At 44.8% G+C, this 18783-nt stretch overlaps 1 protein-coding gene across 5 annotated transcripts in view; it reads left to right on the top strand.

Annotated features, from left to right (window-relative positions):
- Nucleotides 1-18783, top strand: part of DPP6 (dipeptidyl peptidase like 6) — a 1079206-nt gene that overhangs the window by 478764 nt on the left and 581659 nt on the right. Inside the window, exon 1 of one of the 5 annotated variants that reach the window (XM_036863615.1) lies at nucleotides 3424-3812. The exons of the other annotated variants lie outside the window; for them this stretch is intronic. Within the exon in view, the coding sequence (XP_036719510.1) occupies nucleotides 3756-3812 (57 nt within the window). The 5' untranslated portion in view covers nucleotides 3424-3755. Of the gene's footprint in view, nucleotides 1-3423; nucleotides 3813-18783 lie in introns of those variants that run through there. 5 annotated transcript variants of the gene reach the window in all.

The following is an 18783-nucleotide window of genomic DNA, read 5'->3' as shown; positions in this document are numbered from 1 at the left end:
TAGCTAAGCGTTGACTTTCTCCCTTTGCTAAGGATGAATGCTATCAACTGAATGTTCACTGAGGCTCGGAGAGGAGGGTGCAGGACACACTTCAGCTTAAAGGATAAACTTGGGTAGGGTGTTTTCCTTCTAGAGGGATACTGATTCATTGTAAAACATGGAAAAAAGGCGGCCCTTTCTCTCTCTCTTAAGGATCTACCCTCTTAACAGATTGTTTTTTAGATTTATGTTTGTTGTTGTTGTTGTTTTAGTGGGAGTATAGTTGATTTACAATGTGTTAGTTTCAAGTGTACAGCAGTGATTCAATTATACATACATATATATATATTTTTTTCAGATTCTTTTCCCTTATTGGTTATTACAAAAGATTCAGTATAGATCCCTGTGTTATACAGTAGGTCCTTGTCGGTTATCTATTTTATATATAGTAGTGTGTATCTGTTAATCCCAATAGATTTATTTTTTATTGAGGTAACATGGGTTTATAACGCGACATGTTTCACGTGTACAACGTATTTAGACTTCTGTGTCCCCTGCAGTGTGCTCTCCACCAGAAATTTAGCTTCCATCCATTTTGCCCCTCCCCCTTCCACTCTGGTAACCACTACTCTGTTCTCGGCATCTATGTCTTTGTTTTTGTTTGGTTTGTTGATTTATTTTTGATTGTTTGCTATCCTCCACACTTGACTGAAATGATACGGTATTTGTTTTTCTGTGACTTATTTCAGGTAACAGATTTTTAAGTGTACAATGCAGCATTGTTCACTAGAGTTGTGATGTTTACAGCAGCTCTAGAACTTTGTCATCTGGCAGAATGGAAAGTTTATCCACGTTGAATAAGCCACTCCCCGCTTCCCTCGCCCCCCAGCCCCTGGCAGAACCATTCTACTCTGTGCTTCTATGAGTCTGACGATTTTAGATTCCTCTGCATAAATGGAACCATGCAGTATTTGTCCTTCTGTTACTGGCACACGTCACTCAGCAGAAGGTCCTTCAAGTTCATCTGTGTTGTCTGGCTTATTAGGAAGTCCTGCCCTTTCTCTTTCAAAAGCAGTCAAAGTCAAGTAGGCAGAAAAGTTGGCCGCTGGACACCTGGTGCCAGAAAAGCCCATGGAAAGGTTCCGAGTGGCACCACCTGGCCTGTCCATCCACCAGCCATTCGCGAGCTGTACCACCCAGTGGCTCTTGAAGAGAGAGTAGCTGAAGGCGGGGGGCGGGCGTGGGAGGGGCTGGTAGGGCAAGTGCCCAAGTGATCCGATGATCTGATGCCAGCAGGAGACTTCGTTGAAGTATCAGGTATAATCTTGCAAATGTGCGTGAACTTTGCATTACATCCATATTCTTTTTAGATGTAAAATAACATTTAGGGTCGTTATTGAGAAGTAAAATAGAAGTGCCCGAAGGGTTTCATGTCAGTCCCCACCAGACACAGCTGAGCACCCTGGGGTACCACCAAGTGGGTTAGACCCAGGGTTCTGGAAACCGTGAAAAGGAGGCAGGTCCTGTCTCCTTTTGCTTCTCCCTGCCCCCCGTTGGTGTCCCTGTCCTTGGATATCAGTCCTGGGTGGCATTCATGGCCCCCAAGAGTTAGCCATGGATGCTTTTGGAGATGTTAACAGATGGTGGTTTAAGATTTGACCCACCCCAGGGGTTTTGATTTAAGAGGAAACTCTGGAAGACAGACCAGTTCTGAGATGCTCAGCAATGAACCATTTTGCCGCAAGGGCTGCTGGTCTCACCCATCACCGAGGTCCCCCCGGGGCTGCTGTGGTCCAGGTGTGCGAGGGGAGGGTGGCTTCTCACCTCACTGCCCAGGTCTCCTTTCTGAGTCTTTGCTGCTGGGGCCTCGATGTCAGGTTTGCTTGGGGACCTCACACTGCAGTGACCCTAGCTTTCCCTCCTTAGAAACCCATAATTGGGCAACGACTCCCCTGAGGGTTTGTGTGGCCTGGCACACTCCCTCCAGCCCACACTGGTGATAACCTATGTCCCAGACACCCTGGGAGCAGGCCACAAACACAGGGGTCCACGCCACTGCTGTTCCCATCCCAGAAACTCCCCGTCCTGCAGGGACGTCTAAAGCAAAGGCAAACACAACACAAAGCAAAGCCTGGCTGTGGGGCAAGGCTCTTACACGGGGTTTTCCTTTTCGTACGCTCGGCCAAACCAGGCAAGCTCCAGCTGCCCATCCTGACCTTTCGGTATCTGTGCCCAGGCCGTCGTGGAAGGGGCAGGCAACTCTGTGCTATCTGGACTCAACTGTCAACTCTAGGGAAGGACACAGTGCCTTGGATCTTGCCGGGGTGTGTCTGTTCTTGTCAAATGACTGGGGTCAGGGGGTCAGGGAAGGAGCAGGACAAAGGGAAGTCTTCTGTGACACACCTTTCAACTGGACACAGACCTACCTCACCTTCTCTCTACAGGGAACTGCACAGGCTTCGCAGGGGCAAAGGCAAGACAGACCAGCGGCTCGGGAGGGACTTCCTTACTGAGAGCGCTGGTCAGGGCCGGGTGGGGTGAGGGCTACGCTCCCCGAGGCCGGTGAGTGTCTGTGGCCAGAAGCCCTTTGGCGGAGGCAGAGGCTCGAGGCAGGGGGGAGACAGACAAGTACTAACAGGGGACACCGCACACACAGGGGCAGCAGTAGACCCCTGGGCATGGAGCTGGCTGGAGTTTCTGGAAGGCCCAGGTATCCCCACCTGCAAGCTATTAGCTCTTCAAGCTGGGAGTCCCACGGCGCGTTTCTCCTCCACCAGCGGCTCCGTCCGCCCAGGGTCAGTACCAAGCTCAAGGACATGAGGCCGGGAGAGCAGGACGGCCGTCTCTGCCCCTGCTTTCTCCTTGAGCTCAGGACTCGGCAGGGAGCCCTTGCCTTCCTGGAAGGTCACCCCATGGGCTTCTTTCTTTCTTTGCTTCTTTTAAGCAACAGACACCCTTGAGGTCCTGGTTGACTTTCACAGAGAAACAGAGGATTCTTTGAGTTAAAAGATGGAACATAATAAGTTTTCTGAATTTTAAGGAAAATAAAGGCCAAGATTTCCATAGCTAGCGATCCAGGAAGGAAAAAAAAAAAAAAAAAACCCACCGGGCAAACAGAAAAGAGGCCATTCTCTGGTGCCCACCGGCCACCTTCCTCCCCAAAGGCCCTGCGCTTGGCAGAGGGAAAAACAAGGCACCTCGCGTGTGGCCCCTTCGTGGCCCCGCCCCGGTGGGACCTGCCGGCAGCGCTGCCGCGGGGACGCAGGTCCGGCCACCCGGGCAGGTTGGCGACAAGCTCCCGGGCCTGCGGCCGCGCCGCGCCGGGGTCCCCTCCCCCTCCCCCCTCCCCCCGCCGGCGCCCCCTGCCCAGCCCCCTCCCCTCCCCGCGGCCACGGCCCGAGCATGCGCCGTGCGCCACGGGAGGCGGGTGGGAGCGGCGCGCATCACTCGGGTCCCCTTCCTGCACCGCGCCGCCACTTGCCGGTTGCTAAGCAGTTGTCGTTGTTTCTGTGGCGATTGCAGAGGCTCTTGGTAACTGGAGAAGCCCCGCTAAGCCGCAGCATCTCCCCCTTCGGAGCCGCTCTCTGCTCTTTGCATTTAAAAAGAAAACTAGGCTGCTCTGCCCACGGGTCCTCCCCCACCCTGCCCCAGTAGCCGTGCGATTTGGGAAGCATGGACTAAATCCCAGTCCTCCCGCCCAGTGGACTCCGGTGGCCCAAAACTCCCGGGCAGATCGCACCTGCCCCCGTGCTCGTGTGCACCCTGAACAGGAAATCATGACTACGGCCAAGGAGCCAAATGCTTCAGGGAAATCCATGCAACAGCAGGAGCAGGTAATGCTGCTTTCCGGAGTGTGCCCGCGTCTCGGTGTGCGTGTGCGTGTGAGGGAGTCGGGGGGGATTGTGTCTCTTGAATGATTTTGTATTTGCACCACTGTAGCCACCTGAGCCACCGGAGCTGGCCCCTGAGATAAAGTGCCGAGCGTGTGTGCTGGGGTCTGCCTTTGTCCTCTCCCCCACTTCTATTTTGGAGCGATCCCTGGTCCATCAATAATGCATGTGCGCGGGGAACATCTGGAGAGGTAAACTTGATGTGTAGGGACCTGAGGACAAAGGCCACTCTCAGAGCTGCCAAATTTAGCATGTCAGTTGTGAAGGTTTCCAACTATAATACTTTGTAATGTGGGGGTGGGGAGGGGGTGATGGAGGAAGTGGCTGGTGCCAACCCACTCCCCCCCCCAGATAATTCAGCTTATTATTCTGACTCTCCAACAGGACTTTGCTTTGGTTCTAACACAAGTCAAAAGAAGACATATGAGCTCTGTTTAAAGGACTTTTTCTGGATACCTGTGTCTCTTTTTCCTGCTTTTTTCCCAGTATCTCTGAAGGTACTAACAAATCTCTGCTGTTCATCCTGGCATTTAGAGAGTGCAGACTCTCCCAGCTAGAAAAGCCAGAGGATGCACGGTTAGGATCAAGAGGGGCCCCAGCTGAGAAGTAGCAGGACTTAAAGGGCTGACGAAGGTGTTCAGGACTGCATTGGTGTCCCCATATAGCAGCGGACCACCACGGCTCACCCTGCCCTGAAGAGGCCCAGCATCTGCAGAGGCTCAGGAAGTAAAGGGGAACCAGCAAGCTGTTATACTGTAATTCCCTTCTCAAAAGATCTTGAGGGTTCTTATCTTTTAATCACTGCTTAGTTCTCCTCTGGCAGATCATTAAAATAGATCCTGGGAGACACCAGTAGATTATCAAAGCAACTCGCTCAGGCTTGGTAAATCAACAGCATGAGCTGATTTTCCCTGTTTATTTTAGGGGTGTTGTTAGCTTTCACTTGCTAGGATTGGGGCAAAGAAAGGGGATCCCTCTAAAGTTCAGGAAGGCAAAGGGCCTCTTTGGGGACACTGTGACCAGCCTGTCATCAACTATTCAGAGACCTTATGAAGACCACTTTGGATCTGTATTTAGTGCAAGCTGCATACTTGTGGTCATTTCCTCAAATCCCATTTTTCCATTAAAAATGAGACCATCTTATTAGCTGTATCATCATCATCATCATCTAAAGAACTTAAGTACAGTTTGATTTCTTCCGGGAAGGAGATTTTGTAAATATGGCAATCTAGGAATTCTTGTATGCAGTGGGCGAGCTTGTGTGAGGGTTAATGCTCAGTGTAGCATGAACACAGAGGTTCACAAGAGGCAAGCCAGGCCCTTCTCTTCCAGGATATTTGTTCAATAAAGAAATAGGTCCACCCTGAATTAACATCCTATGACTGACTGGGCTTCCTTTTGTCACAGGTCTCCTCCTCACTAGCTATAAAATAAACATGCCCTGGGCTTACAGGCTCCAGCAAGGACTTAGGTAGCATCTCGGACCATGGGACAATAATGATGGAGAGAAGACTTTGCTGTCATAGGTCTAAACCCAAGGGCGGGCACTCAGAAGCCCAGGCTGTGTTATGTAAAAGAAGGTCCGTGGCTTCTGTTCAGTTTTGCTCTCATGTTGCCTGAGACCCTCACATGCCAGAATACTGGAACTAGTTAATTAGGGTGTGGGTTTTGGAGGAGGTATAAGCTCTGGTTTGATTTTATACTTTTTGATCATGGGAAATCCCTTATACTTGAATGTGCTGGAATCATGGAAGACTTCAGCTGGCATAACCTGAAAACCACAGGTGGCTGTGGATTCGGGGAGCAGGTAGGACGTCCAGAAGAGGCAGTCCCATCCCAGGCACTTCTCAGAGTGACATCACCTTGACCCTGAGGAATGCACAGAACAGCCCACAGTCCAATAAAGAGAAGGTCAACAGCAGGGCTAGAGGAGGAGAAGCAAAATGGGATGGAGGGCGGAGATCTCACATCGAACATAAATATACCTTTAGGGGACATTGGCTAAAATTTTAACTGCTCTAAACACAAAGAGGGTAATGAAATATTTAGTTCATGAAGACTTTCTTCTTCCATTGTCAGTTTTCAAAAGATATTTAAACTATTTATGTGCTTAGACTGCAAAGCTCTTAATGAGTCTTTTAATTCTTCATATCAGTTTTTTCCTTGTTATTAATGAAGGGGATGGCCGCTTACCCAGGCTGGGAGGAATATGCTGCAATTTTTTGTAGGAGAAAGAGATAGATGCTGGTTTGTGGTTTGGTTTGGTTGTTAGGTTGGGGATCATTTGGTTGTACTGACAAACTTCGTGGCTGCCTTCAAATCACCAAGCCTCATTTCTTGGTTGAAACCCTTAGCATTACCGAGGACTTGGATTTAATGTAGCATGATACGTATTTCCAACAGTCTTAAAATTTTTTTGGGTGTTGCAGTAGACGACCACTTAGTTCTTAGCAGGCTAACAGAGGCACAATACAGTTTCTTATCTGCCTTGGTAGTTGGGAGCCAAGGCACGTGGGTGGCAGCTGGAAATAACTTTTGTATGCGAAGGATTACTGCAGATTAATGAAAAAAATCTAGGAAATGACATAAAACCAATTGATTTTTCCTATTAATTAGAGATTGCTGAGTTTTTCCAACTTGTTTTCTAAAAATGTACTAAGAATAGATGAATATGTGGAAAGAGTTTTTTTTTTAAAGGGTATTGTATGAACCTGTTGGAATAAAGTGGAGGATAGACTTCTAGAAGACTCTTCTTCCTTCTCTTTGGAGATGCTAAAAATTATTTTTAAATGAAGTATGAAAACCCAGAGATGTTTGGAAACAATATAATTTTTAAGCTGAAGGCATTAAATCCGTCCTTTGGCTCTGAAGCCAATCAGATGTTACAGAGGCTTGTCGGTGAAAACAGAATCCGCCCTGGCCGGCACCCCGCTGCACCACGTGCCCAGAGGTCAGCCTCGGAGGTGAAGTAGAAAAAGCTGAGGCTAATTCGGTTTAAATTTAGTGTATTCTTGCAAACAAACTAGATCCTTCCTTAGAGAACCAAATTAAGGGATTTTTTTTCCCCTTCAAAATAAGTAAAATCACAAATGTATTTTCAACTATACTGTCCTCATTTCAAATGACTTAAAATTGAAAAGTGGTCGTCAGTGATGCTGTTAAGAGGCAGAGGAGAAAGAAGGCTTCATTCTCCATGTTTCCAGTCAGCCATGACACACTGCTTCTCAAATATTGAGCAGGGATGAGTGGCAGATTCTGTATCTGTATGTATGTGGATATGTGTATACACACACACACACACACACACACACACACACACACACACACACACACACACAGAGGCAGGCCTCATGCATCACAAAATCACAGAGTTGGAAAAGTGCATCCCGTGATCTGTTCCACCCTCTTTTGCTCAGGAGTCTCACAAATAAATGAGAAATATGCCTTTTCTTTAAAGGTCTTCAAGAAAGTCTCTCTTCATATAGAAATATTCTGTGTTCTGTGGGCTAACTTGTATCCTTTGCTGTATGTTAAGTTCAGTCACCTCTGTAACTTCCCTCAATCTGAAAACCAGTGGGTCTGATAGTCCTACTAGATGTAATGATTATTTTTTGTTGCTTCTCAGTTTTCTCTGATCTGCACAAGTCCTAATATATAGCCCCAATGTGTCTCTTCTCCTATTAAATGATGGGCCTCAGGACCTAATGTTGATTGATATGTTAAATTATTTATCTGATAGTGATTAATCTGATAATTAACTTCATAATGATAATGCCATTACAGAAGAGTTTTCTGACGTGAAGAGAATTTTACAAACAGCTCTAAAGTGAACATTAAAATGCATGGAGCCGAGACTTCTGAAGGAGGGTAGGCCTTCCCAAGGGTACATAGGTGATGACTTCTGACATTCCCTATCCAGTGCTCTTTGCATGAGATCCTGTTGCTTCTTTCAGTAGTAAAATTAGATACGGAAACAGAGGATCTGGCTTTGACAGTCATGAGAGTTAAATTTTTTATGTAACTATGGTAAGGGAATCTTACCAAAAGAAGGAAAAGGGGAAGGGGAAGAGGAGGAGGAAAGGGGGAAGGGGAGGAGGAAAGGGGGAAGGGGAGGAGGAAAGGGGGAAGGGGAGGAGGAAAGGGGGAAGGGGAGGAGGAAAGGGGGAAGGGGAGGGTGAGGAAGAGGAAGGAGAAGAAGAAGAACCAGAGAAACAAGATTCAGTATTAGGAAGTGCAAACATGACTTATAAATTAGTTTCTCAGTAGGAGAGGTGGTCCTTTTATGACTCAAAAAGTGGCAGTGGCTGCAGTCATTGTACTAGTGTAAATCAAATTCTGTTCTGCCCATGAACTGACTTATCTAAGACTCTCTGGATGAAAAGGGAAATTGAGGGGCTTCCCTGGTGGCGCAGTGGTTGAGAATCTGCCTGCCAATTCAGGGGACCCGGTTTCGAGCCCTGGTCTGGGAAGATCCCACACGCCGCGGAGCAACTGGGCCTGTGAGCCACAACTACTGAGCCTGCGCATCTGGAGCCTGTGCTCCGCAACAAGAGAGGCCGCGGCAGTGAGAGGCCCGTGCACCGCGATGAGGAGTGGCCCCCGCTCGCCGCAACTAGAGAAAGCCCTCGCACAGAAATGAAGACCCAACACAGCCAAAAAAAAAAATAATAATAAATAAATAAATAAAATTTAAAAAAAAAAAAAGGGAACTTGAAGGAACTGGGCAAAGAATAGGGATGCCAGGTTCTTAAGATTGTCTCAAAATACCTCTAGGTCTTGTGAACTTCCAGATCAGGGAGAAAGAGAGAAGCACTTTGGCTGCAAAATGGGTTGATGTGTGAAGGATTTGGGGGGAGAACTCAGAAGCCCTGGGTATCCTAGCGAGAGCAGGTTCAGAACAAAAGCTTAGTGCCTGGGTTTGCCAGGGTGGCTCCTGGAGCTGAGGGACCAGGGCGAAAGCAGTGTGACGTTTCTGAGGAGAGGAGAGGTGGGCTGGTGTGGTGCTTTTCTCAGAGGAGGGATGTTTAGTCTCATCACCAGAGAGAAGAATGTAGCAATGAGGCAGACACTAGGCTGAAGCCATAATCTGTGTGCTCTGGTGTCTACAGGTAGTTCCCAGTATTCTAGGATGCAAGTCACATGCTATATTAAAAGGAGCTCAAAAAAGATATTGCTGCAATTTATGTCGAAGAGTGTTCTTGCCTATGTTTCTCTCTAGGAGTTTTATAGTATCTGGTCTTACATTTAGGTCTTTAATCCACTTTGAGTTTATTTTTGTAAATGGTGGTAGAGAATGTTCTAATTTCATTCTTTTACATGTAGCTGTCCAGTTTTTCCAGCACCACTTATTGAAGAGACTGTCTTTTCTCCAATGTATAATCTGGCCTCCTTTGTCGTAGATTAATCGACCACAGGTGCGTAGGTTTATTTCTGGGCTTTCTATCCTGTTCCATTGATCTATATTTCTGTTTTCGTGCCAGTACCATACTGTTTGGATTACTGTAGGTTTGTAGTGTAGTCTGAAGTCAGGGAGCCTGATTCCACCAGCTCCATTTTTCTTTCTCAAGATTGCTTTCGCTATTCGGGATCTCTTGTGTTTGCATATAAATATAAGGTTTTTTTGTTCTAGTTCTGTGAAAAATGCCATTGGTAATTTGATAGGGATTGCACTGAATCTGTAGATTGCCATGGGTTGTATAGTTATCTCAACAATATTGATTCTTCCAATCCGAGAACGTAGTACATCTCTCCATCTGTTTGTGTCATCTTCGATTTCTTTCAACAGCGTCTTATAGTTTTTGGGGTACAGGTCTTTTGCCTTCCTAGGTAGGTTTATTCCTAAGGTATTTTATTCTCTTTGATGTGATGGTAAATGGGAGCATTCCCTTAATTTCTTTTTCTGATCTTTCATTGTCAGCGTACAGAAATGCAACAGATCTCTGTGCGTTAATTTTGTAGCCTGCAACCTTACCAGATTCATGGATGAGCTCTAGGAGTGTTCTGGTCACTTAAGGGACTAAACGAAAGCCCCAGCAACCCCAGACGGGCTGTATCCACAGCTCAGATTCAAAACAAATGGAAAGCAGCTGACTTTTCTTTCTGAAAAAATGCTTCCTCTGTGCATGGAGCGCATTTCATTGTGTTGTACTGACATTCCACTGAACTTGGTCCTGCCCTTCATCTTCCGTCCTGGAGTTGCCACGGAAAGCTTCGCCAGGGCCTTCCAGTGCTCCAGAGAGAAAACCTGGGGGACTTAGAGGGTCGGAGAATGCTTTCCATTGACCTTCAGCAAAACAGCTTCAGCTCCAGCATGCCTGTGAAAAATGCCAAGACGCTAACCTCTTACAGGAAAGAACAGTCACCACGTTTCCGGCTCGTTGGGAATTGTGGCTTCATTATCTTTTAGGCAAATGAGCCATGCCTGTGTTCGGCCCTAACTGATTCGGTTTTGGTTTGGCAGTAGACATCTTTCACCCTCTCTCATTGAGAAAGAGAAGACAGAATGAGTCTGACGATCAAGTCCTGAAAATTGAGGACAAGAATATAATTGGGGGAAGAAGCAAATCTCTAGAAGCTTTTGAAGATCAAGGGTGGTTTGAAGTCCTTGCTTTAAAAATATCAGACAAGTGGAAGGTGTATATTCTTGTTTCAGACATTGTTTGGAAACCCGGAATGTACTAAAATGTTTTTATTTCAAATTTGGGTTTGGAAACCTTGTGGCCTTAAAAGCATGGGAGGAGATAACCATAGGACTGGGTGGAATTTCAGCCTAACTCCCGTTTATTGTAATTCTTCATGAGACTGACATTCCCAGGTCCTTCCTGACCTGGTACCCTGTGTTTCTCAAAGTGGGGAAATAAATGAAGAGAGGAGGGGGTGAGGGGGTGGAAAAGATTTTTAAAAATAGCCCAGGGAAAGTGATTAAGTCCACGAAGTTTCTTCTCTGTCCTCCTCCCCCATCTGCCATTTACTTTTCAGAACTCTTTACTGTCATGCCTCCGATAGGCCTTTAATCGCCTCTGGTACCTATAGACTACCAATATAGTCAACTCTTTTTATCAAACCTGCACCTGTGCTGTATTCCACCTGGCCTCGCTAAATGACTGAGACAAATGCAATCACCGAAAAACATATAAAGTTGGTAATTTTAACAATAGCAGTGTGTATATTTGAAATAGATAACCAACAGAGACCTACTATATAGCACAGGGAACTCAGCTCATTATTCTGTAATAACCTAAATGGGAAAAGAATTTGAAAAAGAATAGATACATGTATATGTATAACTGAATCACTTTGCTATACACCCGAAACTAACACAACATCGTTAATCAACTACACTCCAAATAAAATAAAAATTAAAAAAAATTTAACAATAGCTGTTGGTGGTGAAACTGAATTGAATTATTAGTGGTTGAAATTTCTGGCACAAAGTTCTGGCAGAGTTGATGCACGAAAAAATATGGTGTTTAGTCACAATCATTCGTGGAAAATTAAGGACAGGTCATGGTGAGGACCGACTTGGCACCCCTTAGACCACTGATGGGTTGTGTACATCTTATCAGTGCTGTGAATTCTGCATTTATATTGGAGTAGGTCCTGCATCATCAGGCAAGGACCAGATAGCAGATACTGTTGCTGTGTTCAGCTTCCAATTCCAGGAGGATTTTATGGTAATAGAATTGAAATTTGCGGCAATTGCTTCTTGGGAAAAATGGCCATAAGCACAGACATTGAGTCAGTGCCATTGGCCCACATCCATAGTGGTGCCTGTCTGTTTTTAGCAGTGGTGGCTAGAATCTGGAATGCAGCCCTCCACCAGCAACTTTACAAAACACATCAGTGATAGAATAAAGTCTTGATAATAGAATTTTCTATGACAGTGTATATATTATTCCCTTACTAGTGTCTGATCAACTTTTAGAGAGATTTATCTTCTCCTGCTAGATCTCAGGAAAAACTGCTTTCCCCCTCGGAAACTGCATGAGACGCTCCGCATCTTCTCAAGCTGTTAAGTCGTTAATTTGGAGCACAGGCTTTTCAAAAATGTGTGTGTGCGCCCATGTGGAGGTGGAGATGAGGGACCCAAAGGCACCAGCATGGTCTGGGGCGGGGGAACTCTTTCAAAACATTTTCAGAGGTCAAAGTCTGTCTTCTGACACGCTCATGTGATTCCTCTTGAAGATAATGGGCATCCATGTCCTTGGAAGGATAGAGTCCACCCTTTAAGTAAGTTTACCCAGTGCAAGATGGTCATCAACCCAAAGAATCTGAAGTGTATCCCCATTTTTTTTTTCCTCTAAGAAATATACAACAGAGATGTCCTTGAATGGTGGTGATGTATGTGTTAAAATTAATGAAAGAATTTTACTTCTCTATTTTGAAGAGGAGATTTGTATTTTTCTTGTTAGAGTATTTGAGGTCGTGACAGTGTTCATGCAGGGAATTCTAAAATTATGACACTGTGTCTCTTAAATTGGATCCCTGGATAGGAGAGGCAAGTAAACATCTTTTTAAATTTTAACAGCTGCCTAATACCCCATCCACTTATTAGACAACTATTGGATCAGAGGAAGATTTTTATTTTTTTATTTTCTTAAATGGAAGTGTAGTTGATTTACAATGTTGTGTTAATTTCTGCTGTACGGCAAAGTGATTCAGTTATACATATGTACACATTCTTTTTTAATATTCTTTTCCTTTGTGGTTTATCATAGGATACTGAATATAGTTCCCTGTGCTATACAGTAGGACCTTGTTGTTTATCCGTTCTATATATAATAGCTTATATCTGATAACCCCAATATCCCACTCCATCCCTCTCCCACCCCCCTCCCTCTTGGCAGCCACAAGTCTGTTCTCTATGTCTGTGATCCTGCTTCTTAGATAAGTTCATTTGCATCATATTTGAGATTCCACATATAAGTGATATCATAGGGTATTTGTCTTTCTCTTTCTGACTTCACTTAGTATGATAGCCTCTACAGTCGGAGGAGAGGCAGAGTAGGAGGAAAGGGCACCTGGATGCAACCGCTGGAGGTCAGGAGAGCAGAGGTATTCTTGGCTGTGCCATCAGAGCCTGAGGGTCGGCTGAGCAGTCTGCCTGGGGAGGTGGAATGTTCTGTGGGGCATGGAGGTGGTGTGGGGAGATAGGACACGCTTACGTGAGGTGGTTTCAAAGCCACAGTGGTCTGGAAGGGACGGGGAGCAGCGAAGGGTTAGTCAGGTTCTGGAAGAAAGGGAAGAAACCTGAACTTAACACAATAGAACCCTGCTTAAAAACAGGATTTGGGGGGAATATATGAAACTGGAAGGGTGACTTGGACATAAAATTATACTTGGTTGGTGCGGGGTGGGGGTCATGTCATCTAGGCGTGTCTTGATAGACTGGAAAGGGCGCTGCAAGATTCTGGTTTTCAGAGAGCTAAAGGGTTGTGTGATGTCCCAATAAAATTCAAGTTCACTTAGAAGCAACAAGGTGTTTTAAGGCCTTATGGTACATACACACACACACACACACACACACACGTGTGTGTGTATGTGTATAGATAGATAGATAGGTAGATGTCATATTTCTTAAAGTAGACTGAGACATTTTTAGGACTCAGGACAATTAGAATTTCTGGCTCTGATTTTGAAAAGCAAAATAAACCCTCCATTCCTCCAGTACCAAGTCCTGTGGTGCACAGTCAGAAAAGGAGATTAACCAGTGAGAGAACTTCAGCAGGTGAAAACTGTTGTGCCATCAAAAATCATAAAGCCTTAATGCCTCAAAGCTCCCTTAATGCATTTCGTTAATTTTACCTGCTCGTTACACGGACGGGATGGGGGGATGGGGAGTGGCCATTTCACCGTGACCTTGCCAACAACCCTCTTTTCCAGGAGTTGGGAGAACACGTGTGCCTCGGCATGGAAATCTCTGACTTCTGATCCCAGCTCTTCCCCCTCCTAGCTGAGGGACCTTGGGCAAATCTGGTCTGATTCCGCATCTGGAGATAATGCCCATCACACCCTTGCTGTGAGGAAAACATTTGTTAAGCACAGAATACTGTTCTTAGCACTGAGATTTCAGTGTGCTGTGGAATGAGTACTTACTTTGTTGGCATAACAATGATATTTGAATGGAGCTTCTGATTTTCAGCATTTGGTGAGGGCTTGTGTGTCCATTCCAAGAGGAGTTGTTCTGTGAAATCATAGAATTTTGACTTTTAAGGCATTTTATAGACCATCTTGCCCAGTGATTTTTGGACTTTTGTTTTAGTAACAGCAACCTATTCCCCAAAGAAAATAAGGCAAATCCAACATGTAAAAGAGGTGAAAGCACTGCCCTAGTGACCCTGGGACATGTCATCAGAGGTCCGGAGCAACCTGGAGTACAGCTTACAAACCAGATACCTAATTCAGCAGTAGGTTTTTACACAGGGGGAAATAAGGCTCAGAGAGGTTAAGTAAATTACCGAAATCACACAGCCAACAAGTTGCAGATTCAGGACACAAATCCTTATTTTTTGCTCCAAATCAAGCAATTCCGGGTGAGACATGGTAAAAAATATATATATAATAAAAATTAACACAAAAACTGGTATTGGCTGGAAACTGCCAAGGAAATAAAAGAATTTAGTATTATAGATGCATTAAAAAATCCTTGTCTACAGATCAGTTGAGAAAAGGTATGTACTTAGGGCAGCAGGGGATTTACGGCAATTCTTTGTCTTCATGTCCTGTGAGAGACAGAGTTGTTTCTTCTTTTTATTGCACCGTCCCTGGAGGCATTAGGTTTTTCATGGCAACTTTTCATTTTTAATTAGTATTTAATGAGTTGCTTTTGAAACTAGGGGAAAAATGAGGATATAACAAATGTTTTCCTCCCCAATTTTTAAAAGTAAGCAACAATTAATAAATTCTGCTTGCTTTGAAAGTAGGCAGTAGGTAATTTTCAATCTCACCTTACACTTGAATAGCTTTGAAGGTAGTAGTTATACAACAGGTGTGGGGAGATGAAAGTCAAAGAAAGAGGATTCCCAGCAAAGCACCTGGACACACCGGGGACTCGGCACAGCCGGAGTTCTGATGTTGAAACATCTGGAAATTTTATCAGTTCACAAGCTTGAACTGAACCAACAGTGCGTTGATCACAACCCTTGGATTACAGATCCCCTTTGAGGGTCTGATGAAAGCCATAGATCTGCTCACCAGAAAAAGTCCCATAATCTCTTGCTTACCTGAGGCTTGCAGAAGCCCTCATGTCTGTCTGTAGACTCCAAGTTGAGTATCTCTGTTGCCTTAATGAGGTTTGTGCCCTGAATTTGTCAGCTGTGTGATTTTGGTGATTTACATAACCTCTCTGAGCTGTATTTCCTCCTAGCATCTTCTTAAGATACATGGATAGAAATGTGCTCGGTGCCCAAACCTTGTGCAAATATTGACTAGGTGGCTGTCACATCTGGGTGCTGTGCTGGGCACAGTGGAGACCCTCACTGCACGTAGGAGGGAGTGGGGCTAGGCCGAGGAGTCAGGAAGGAGTGGCTATGACAGCCTGAAAGTGGTCAATGAAGGACCTGTGAGCCATGTGGGTGATGAAAGTTTAAAGAAAGGCAATGGTATAGCTGAAGACCTAAAGTATGTCTTTAATTCATATTTGAGGAACTGTTAAATAGAAGAGCTGTTAGAAGAAGTGATATGATTTGATCTTTTTATTTTCTGGGTTACTCTAAAAGGCAAAACTACGGGATCTATGGATTTAGGGATCTATGGATTTAGGGATCTATGGATTTAGGGATCTATGGATCCCTGGAGGGCAGCTTTAACTGAGGGTCAACCCGTGCTCTGCAGGTCACGGGTGACTTGCTGGCCATCTTCTCATCACCAGGACAAACACGATGCCCATTGGCCTCCAATAAGGGCAAGTTTGATGAAGGGCCCTTCTACTTGAAGGTCTCATGACTCTAATGTGAAACCTATTATACCTTCCCTGACACACAGCTATGAGCCTCTGACAGACACAAAACATGCCCTGTTCCTTACATATCTCCAACACCACGCACCATGCCCGTCCTGTGAATGTGTGTGCAAAAGAAATCAGTGAAGGAGTGAAGGGTATCGCCCTCTCTAAAGCCCCTGCAGTGAATGGCCCACAGAGTTCAGAGGTCTGTGGTTTGATTCATTCAACAAGTAGATTAAAATTTTGGAGCCCTAGGGCAAAATAAAATCCAGCCTCCTGAATGACCAGCTCACCTTGCTGTTCCTGATGTTTGAAGTGTCACTGCCACGTTTCCTTTCCCCAAATCCCACCTCCACCAGACCTGCCTGAAACCGTTTCTCCACCACAGAAGCACCAACTCTTTGCCACGGTTACAGGCCAGGCATGGACATTCAGTCTTGCATGACTCATGTCTGTAACGTAAGTAAATGTTCTCTCATTTACCAACTGGGTAGATAAACAAGAAAACCAACTGGTGAGAAAAGGCGACTGGTGGAAAAATGGACAGTGTGCATCCCCAAAGCCCTTTGCTGTTGTTGAAGCAGAAGCACCAAGTCTTTTCCCTCCATGGAAGCAATTTGCTGAAATGAAAAGATGGTAAGATACAAACTGAACCACCTTCCCCCAGATGCAGAGAGAGTTGACTTGGACATTTGAGCTGGTCCTCTGAAACCAGCTGGGACAAGTGCTTTCAGGGAAAAAGAAAGAAAGAAAGTGGATCAAGATGAACAAGAAGAGAAGGTCTGGGGGCTTCCCTGGTGGCGCAGTGATTGAGAATCTGCCTGCCAATGCAGGGGACACGGGTTCGAGCCCTGGTCTGGGAAGATCCCACATGCCGCGGAGCAACTAGGCCCGTGAGCCACAACTACTGAGCCTGCGCGTCTGGAGCCTGTGCTCCGCAACAAGAGAGGCCACGATAGTGAGAGGCCCACGCACCGCGATGAAGAGTGGCCCCCACTTGCCGCAACTGGAGAAAGCCCTCGCACAGAAACGAATACCCAACACAGCCAAAAATAAATAAATAAATTAATTAATTAAAAAAAAAAAAAAAGAAGGGAATGTCTGGAACATTCGCCCTATTTGCCCTCTGCGAGGTGTGATTGCCAACTTTGTTTAACTTTTTCATGAGGCCGTAGAGGTGCAAGAGTGATTTCCGGTATGGGTAACAGGATGCAATGCTTTCTTAAGAAGAAAGAAATGAAACAGTGAGGCCGTGGTTTATAGAGCCAAGGTGGTGAGACAGGGGTGGTTTAGGAGAAGGAATACCAGCTTTGGGTTTGAGTTTAAATTCCAGTTCTGTCACCAGCTCGGTGGCATTGGACTCTTTGGGTGACCTCAGTTTCTATGTTGAGCAAATGCTAGACAGATAATAGCTGCAAATACTGTCAGTGTGGTGGTTACGGTATCACACCAGGTAAAGGAGTAGAAACATGATGGCGTAAAGTGATCTGGGTCAAGGTTTTTATTGTCTCCACAGCCCGAACAGTCTAGCTGTAGGAAGAAATAACCAAATGGACACAAAGGTTTACGTCACATAAATGTGTTTGCTGCATTGAATGAGGTAGTTTACTTTTCCTTAACTGCTGTTGTGTTTGAAATTGCATAGATAGTAAGTTGCCCTTGAAGCAGTTAATCTGCAGTTTTTGGCTCTATTAAATTCACTTAGGCGTGTGGGTGTGGCTTGAATAGTTATGTTAGGGTACTTGAAACTTAGTTGTGGTTTTTTCCTTGTCAGAAATGTTTTTGCAACTTAGTTGTTTATCCAATTTGGTTCCGTAGTGATCCTGCTATGAACACGGAGATGTTGGCAGCTAATGTACGCAACTTTGCCTGCAAAGTCAACTCTGTATTTTAAAGTTATTAAAATCTTACAGTGTAGCCAGGTTTTAAGAGTACTGGACTTGGTTTCTGAAGAATTATGGGTCCTTGTAATGAATGGGTATATGATTAGAATTTTTTATTAGTTTACTTCTATGCTGTAATATCCCTGTTGAAAATTTTAGATTTATGTAATTGTGTTGTCATTGCTTGAATGAGGAAATCATACTTAAAGTAACAGACAGTAATTGAATTCAAGAAAAATACTAAAGAAAATAAAGATAGCTGTGCACCAAAAGGCTGGCTTGTGCCTTTTGTGAAGCTTGAAGAAAATGTTCTCATCAAATGAATACCAAGGAAAGGAAATACTAAATTTATGTGCATTTTTCACTCATCTTAATTTTGTGAAAAAAACTTATAATACCTTTTAATTCTGTAGAAGCTTCTGAGCTGATTCAATGTCTTGAATTTTAGGAGTACACAGAGAAAAATTCCATGAATGTGCCTTTGTTGGAGAATCCTCAGTTCTAGCCTCAAATCACATGTTTGTTGGATTTGAAAATATTCACAGAGACTGTGTATTACATAGTTTTATTTAGAAAAGTGTGAGAGATTTTAAATGATGTAGGACTCAATATTTATCGTCCCTTTCCATGTTTGGGAATGTCAGTTATTTTCTAATATTATCCTGTAAAGAGGTGTAATGAATTTAAAGGTAATGAGAGAGATTTGGGGGGATTCTTAAGCCCCAAATCAATTACATGCGTATCAACCACACTCTCTCCTGTACTCCTTACATCTCTGCCAGCACCCCTGCCCACCTCGATCTCCTGACCACTGGACCAGAAAGCGAGGGATTGCCTCACTGAAGGCCCTTGAACATTATTTGTACACTGATAAAACTTATTGGAAAGATAAATCCCTTGACTGATTTTTGTTGAGCAGGTTGAAGTGGCCCCAGTTGAGGCCCATTGCAGCAAAACTAGAACTCACTGGCAGATAAGTTATACCTGCAAGGTGAGGATGGAGAGATGTGTTTCTGTCCGTTTGTTCATCAGGAGGTATTATTTTATTTCTTCTCGGGCTGATTAAGTAACAATCCAGTACCACTTGTTC

The sequence above is a fragment of the Balaenoptera musculus genome, chromosome 9, assembly GCF_009873245.2.
Source record: "Balaenoptera musculus isolate JJ_BM4_2016_0621 chromosome 9, mBalMus1.pri.v3, whole genome shotgun sequence".
Classification (NCBI taxonomy): domain Eukaryota; kingdom Metazoa; phylum Chordata; class Mammalia; order Artiodactyla; family Balaenopteridae; genus Balaenoptera; species Balaenoptera musculus.
The sequence above is the reverse complement of the archived record's forward strand: the minus strand, read 5'-3'. Positions and strand labels throughout refer to the sequence as shown.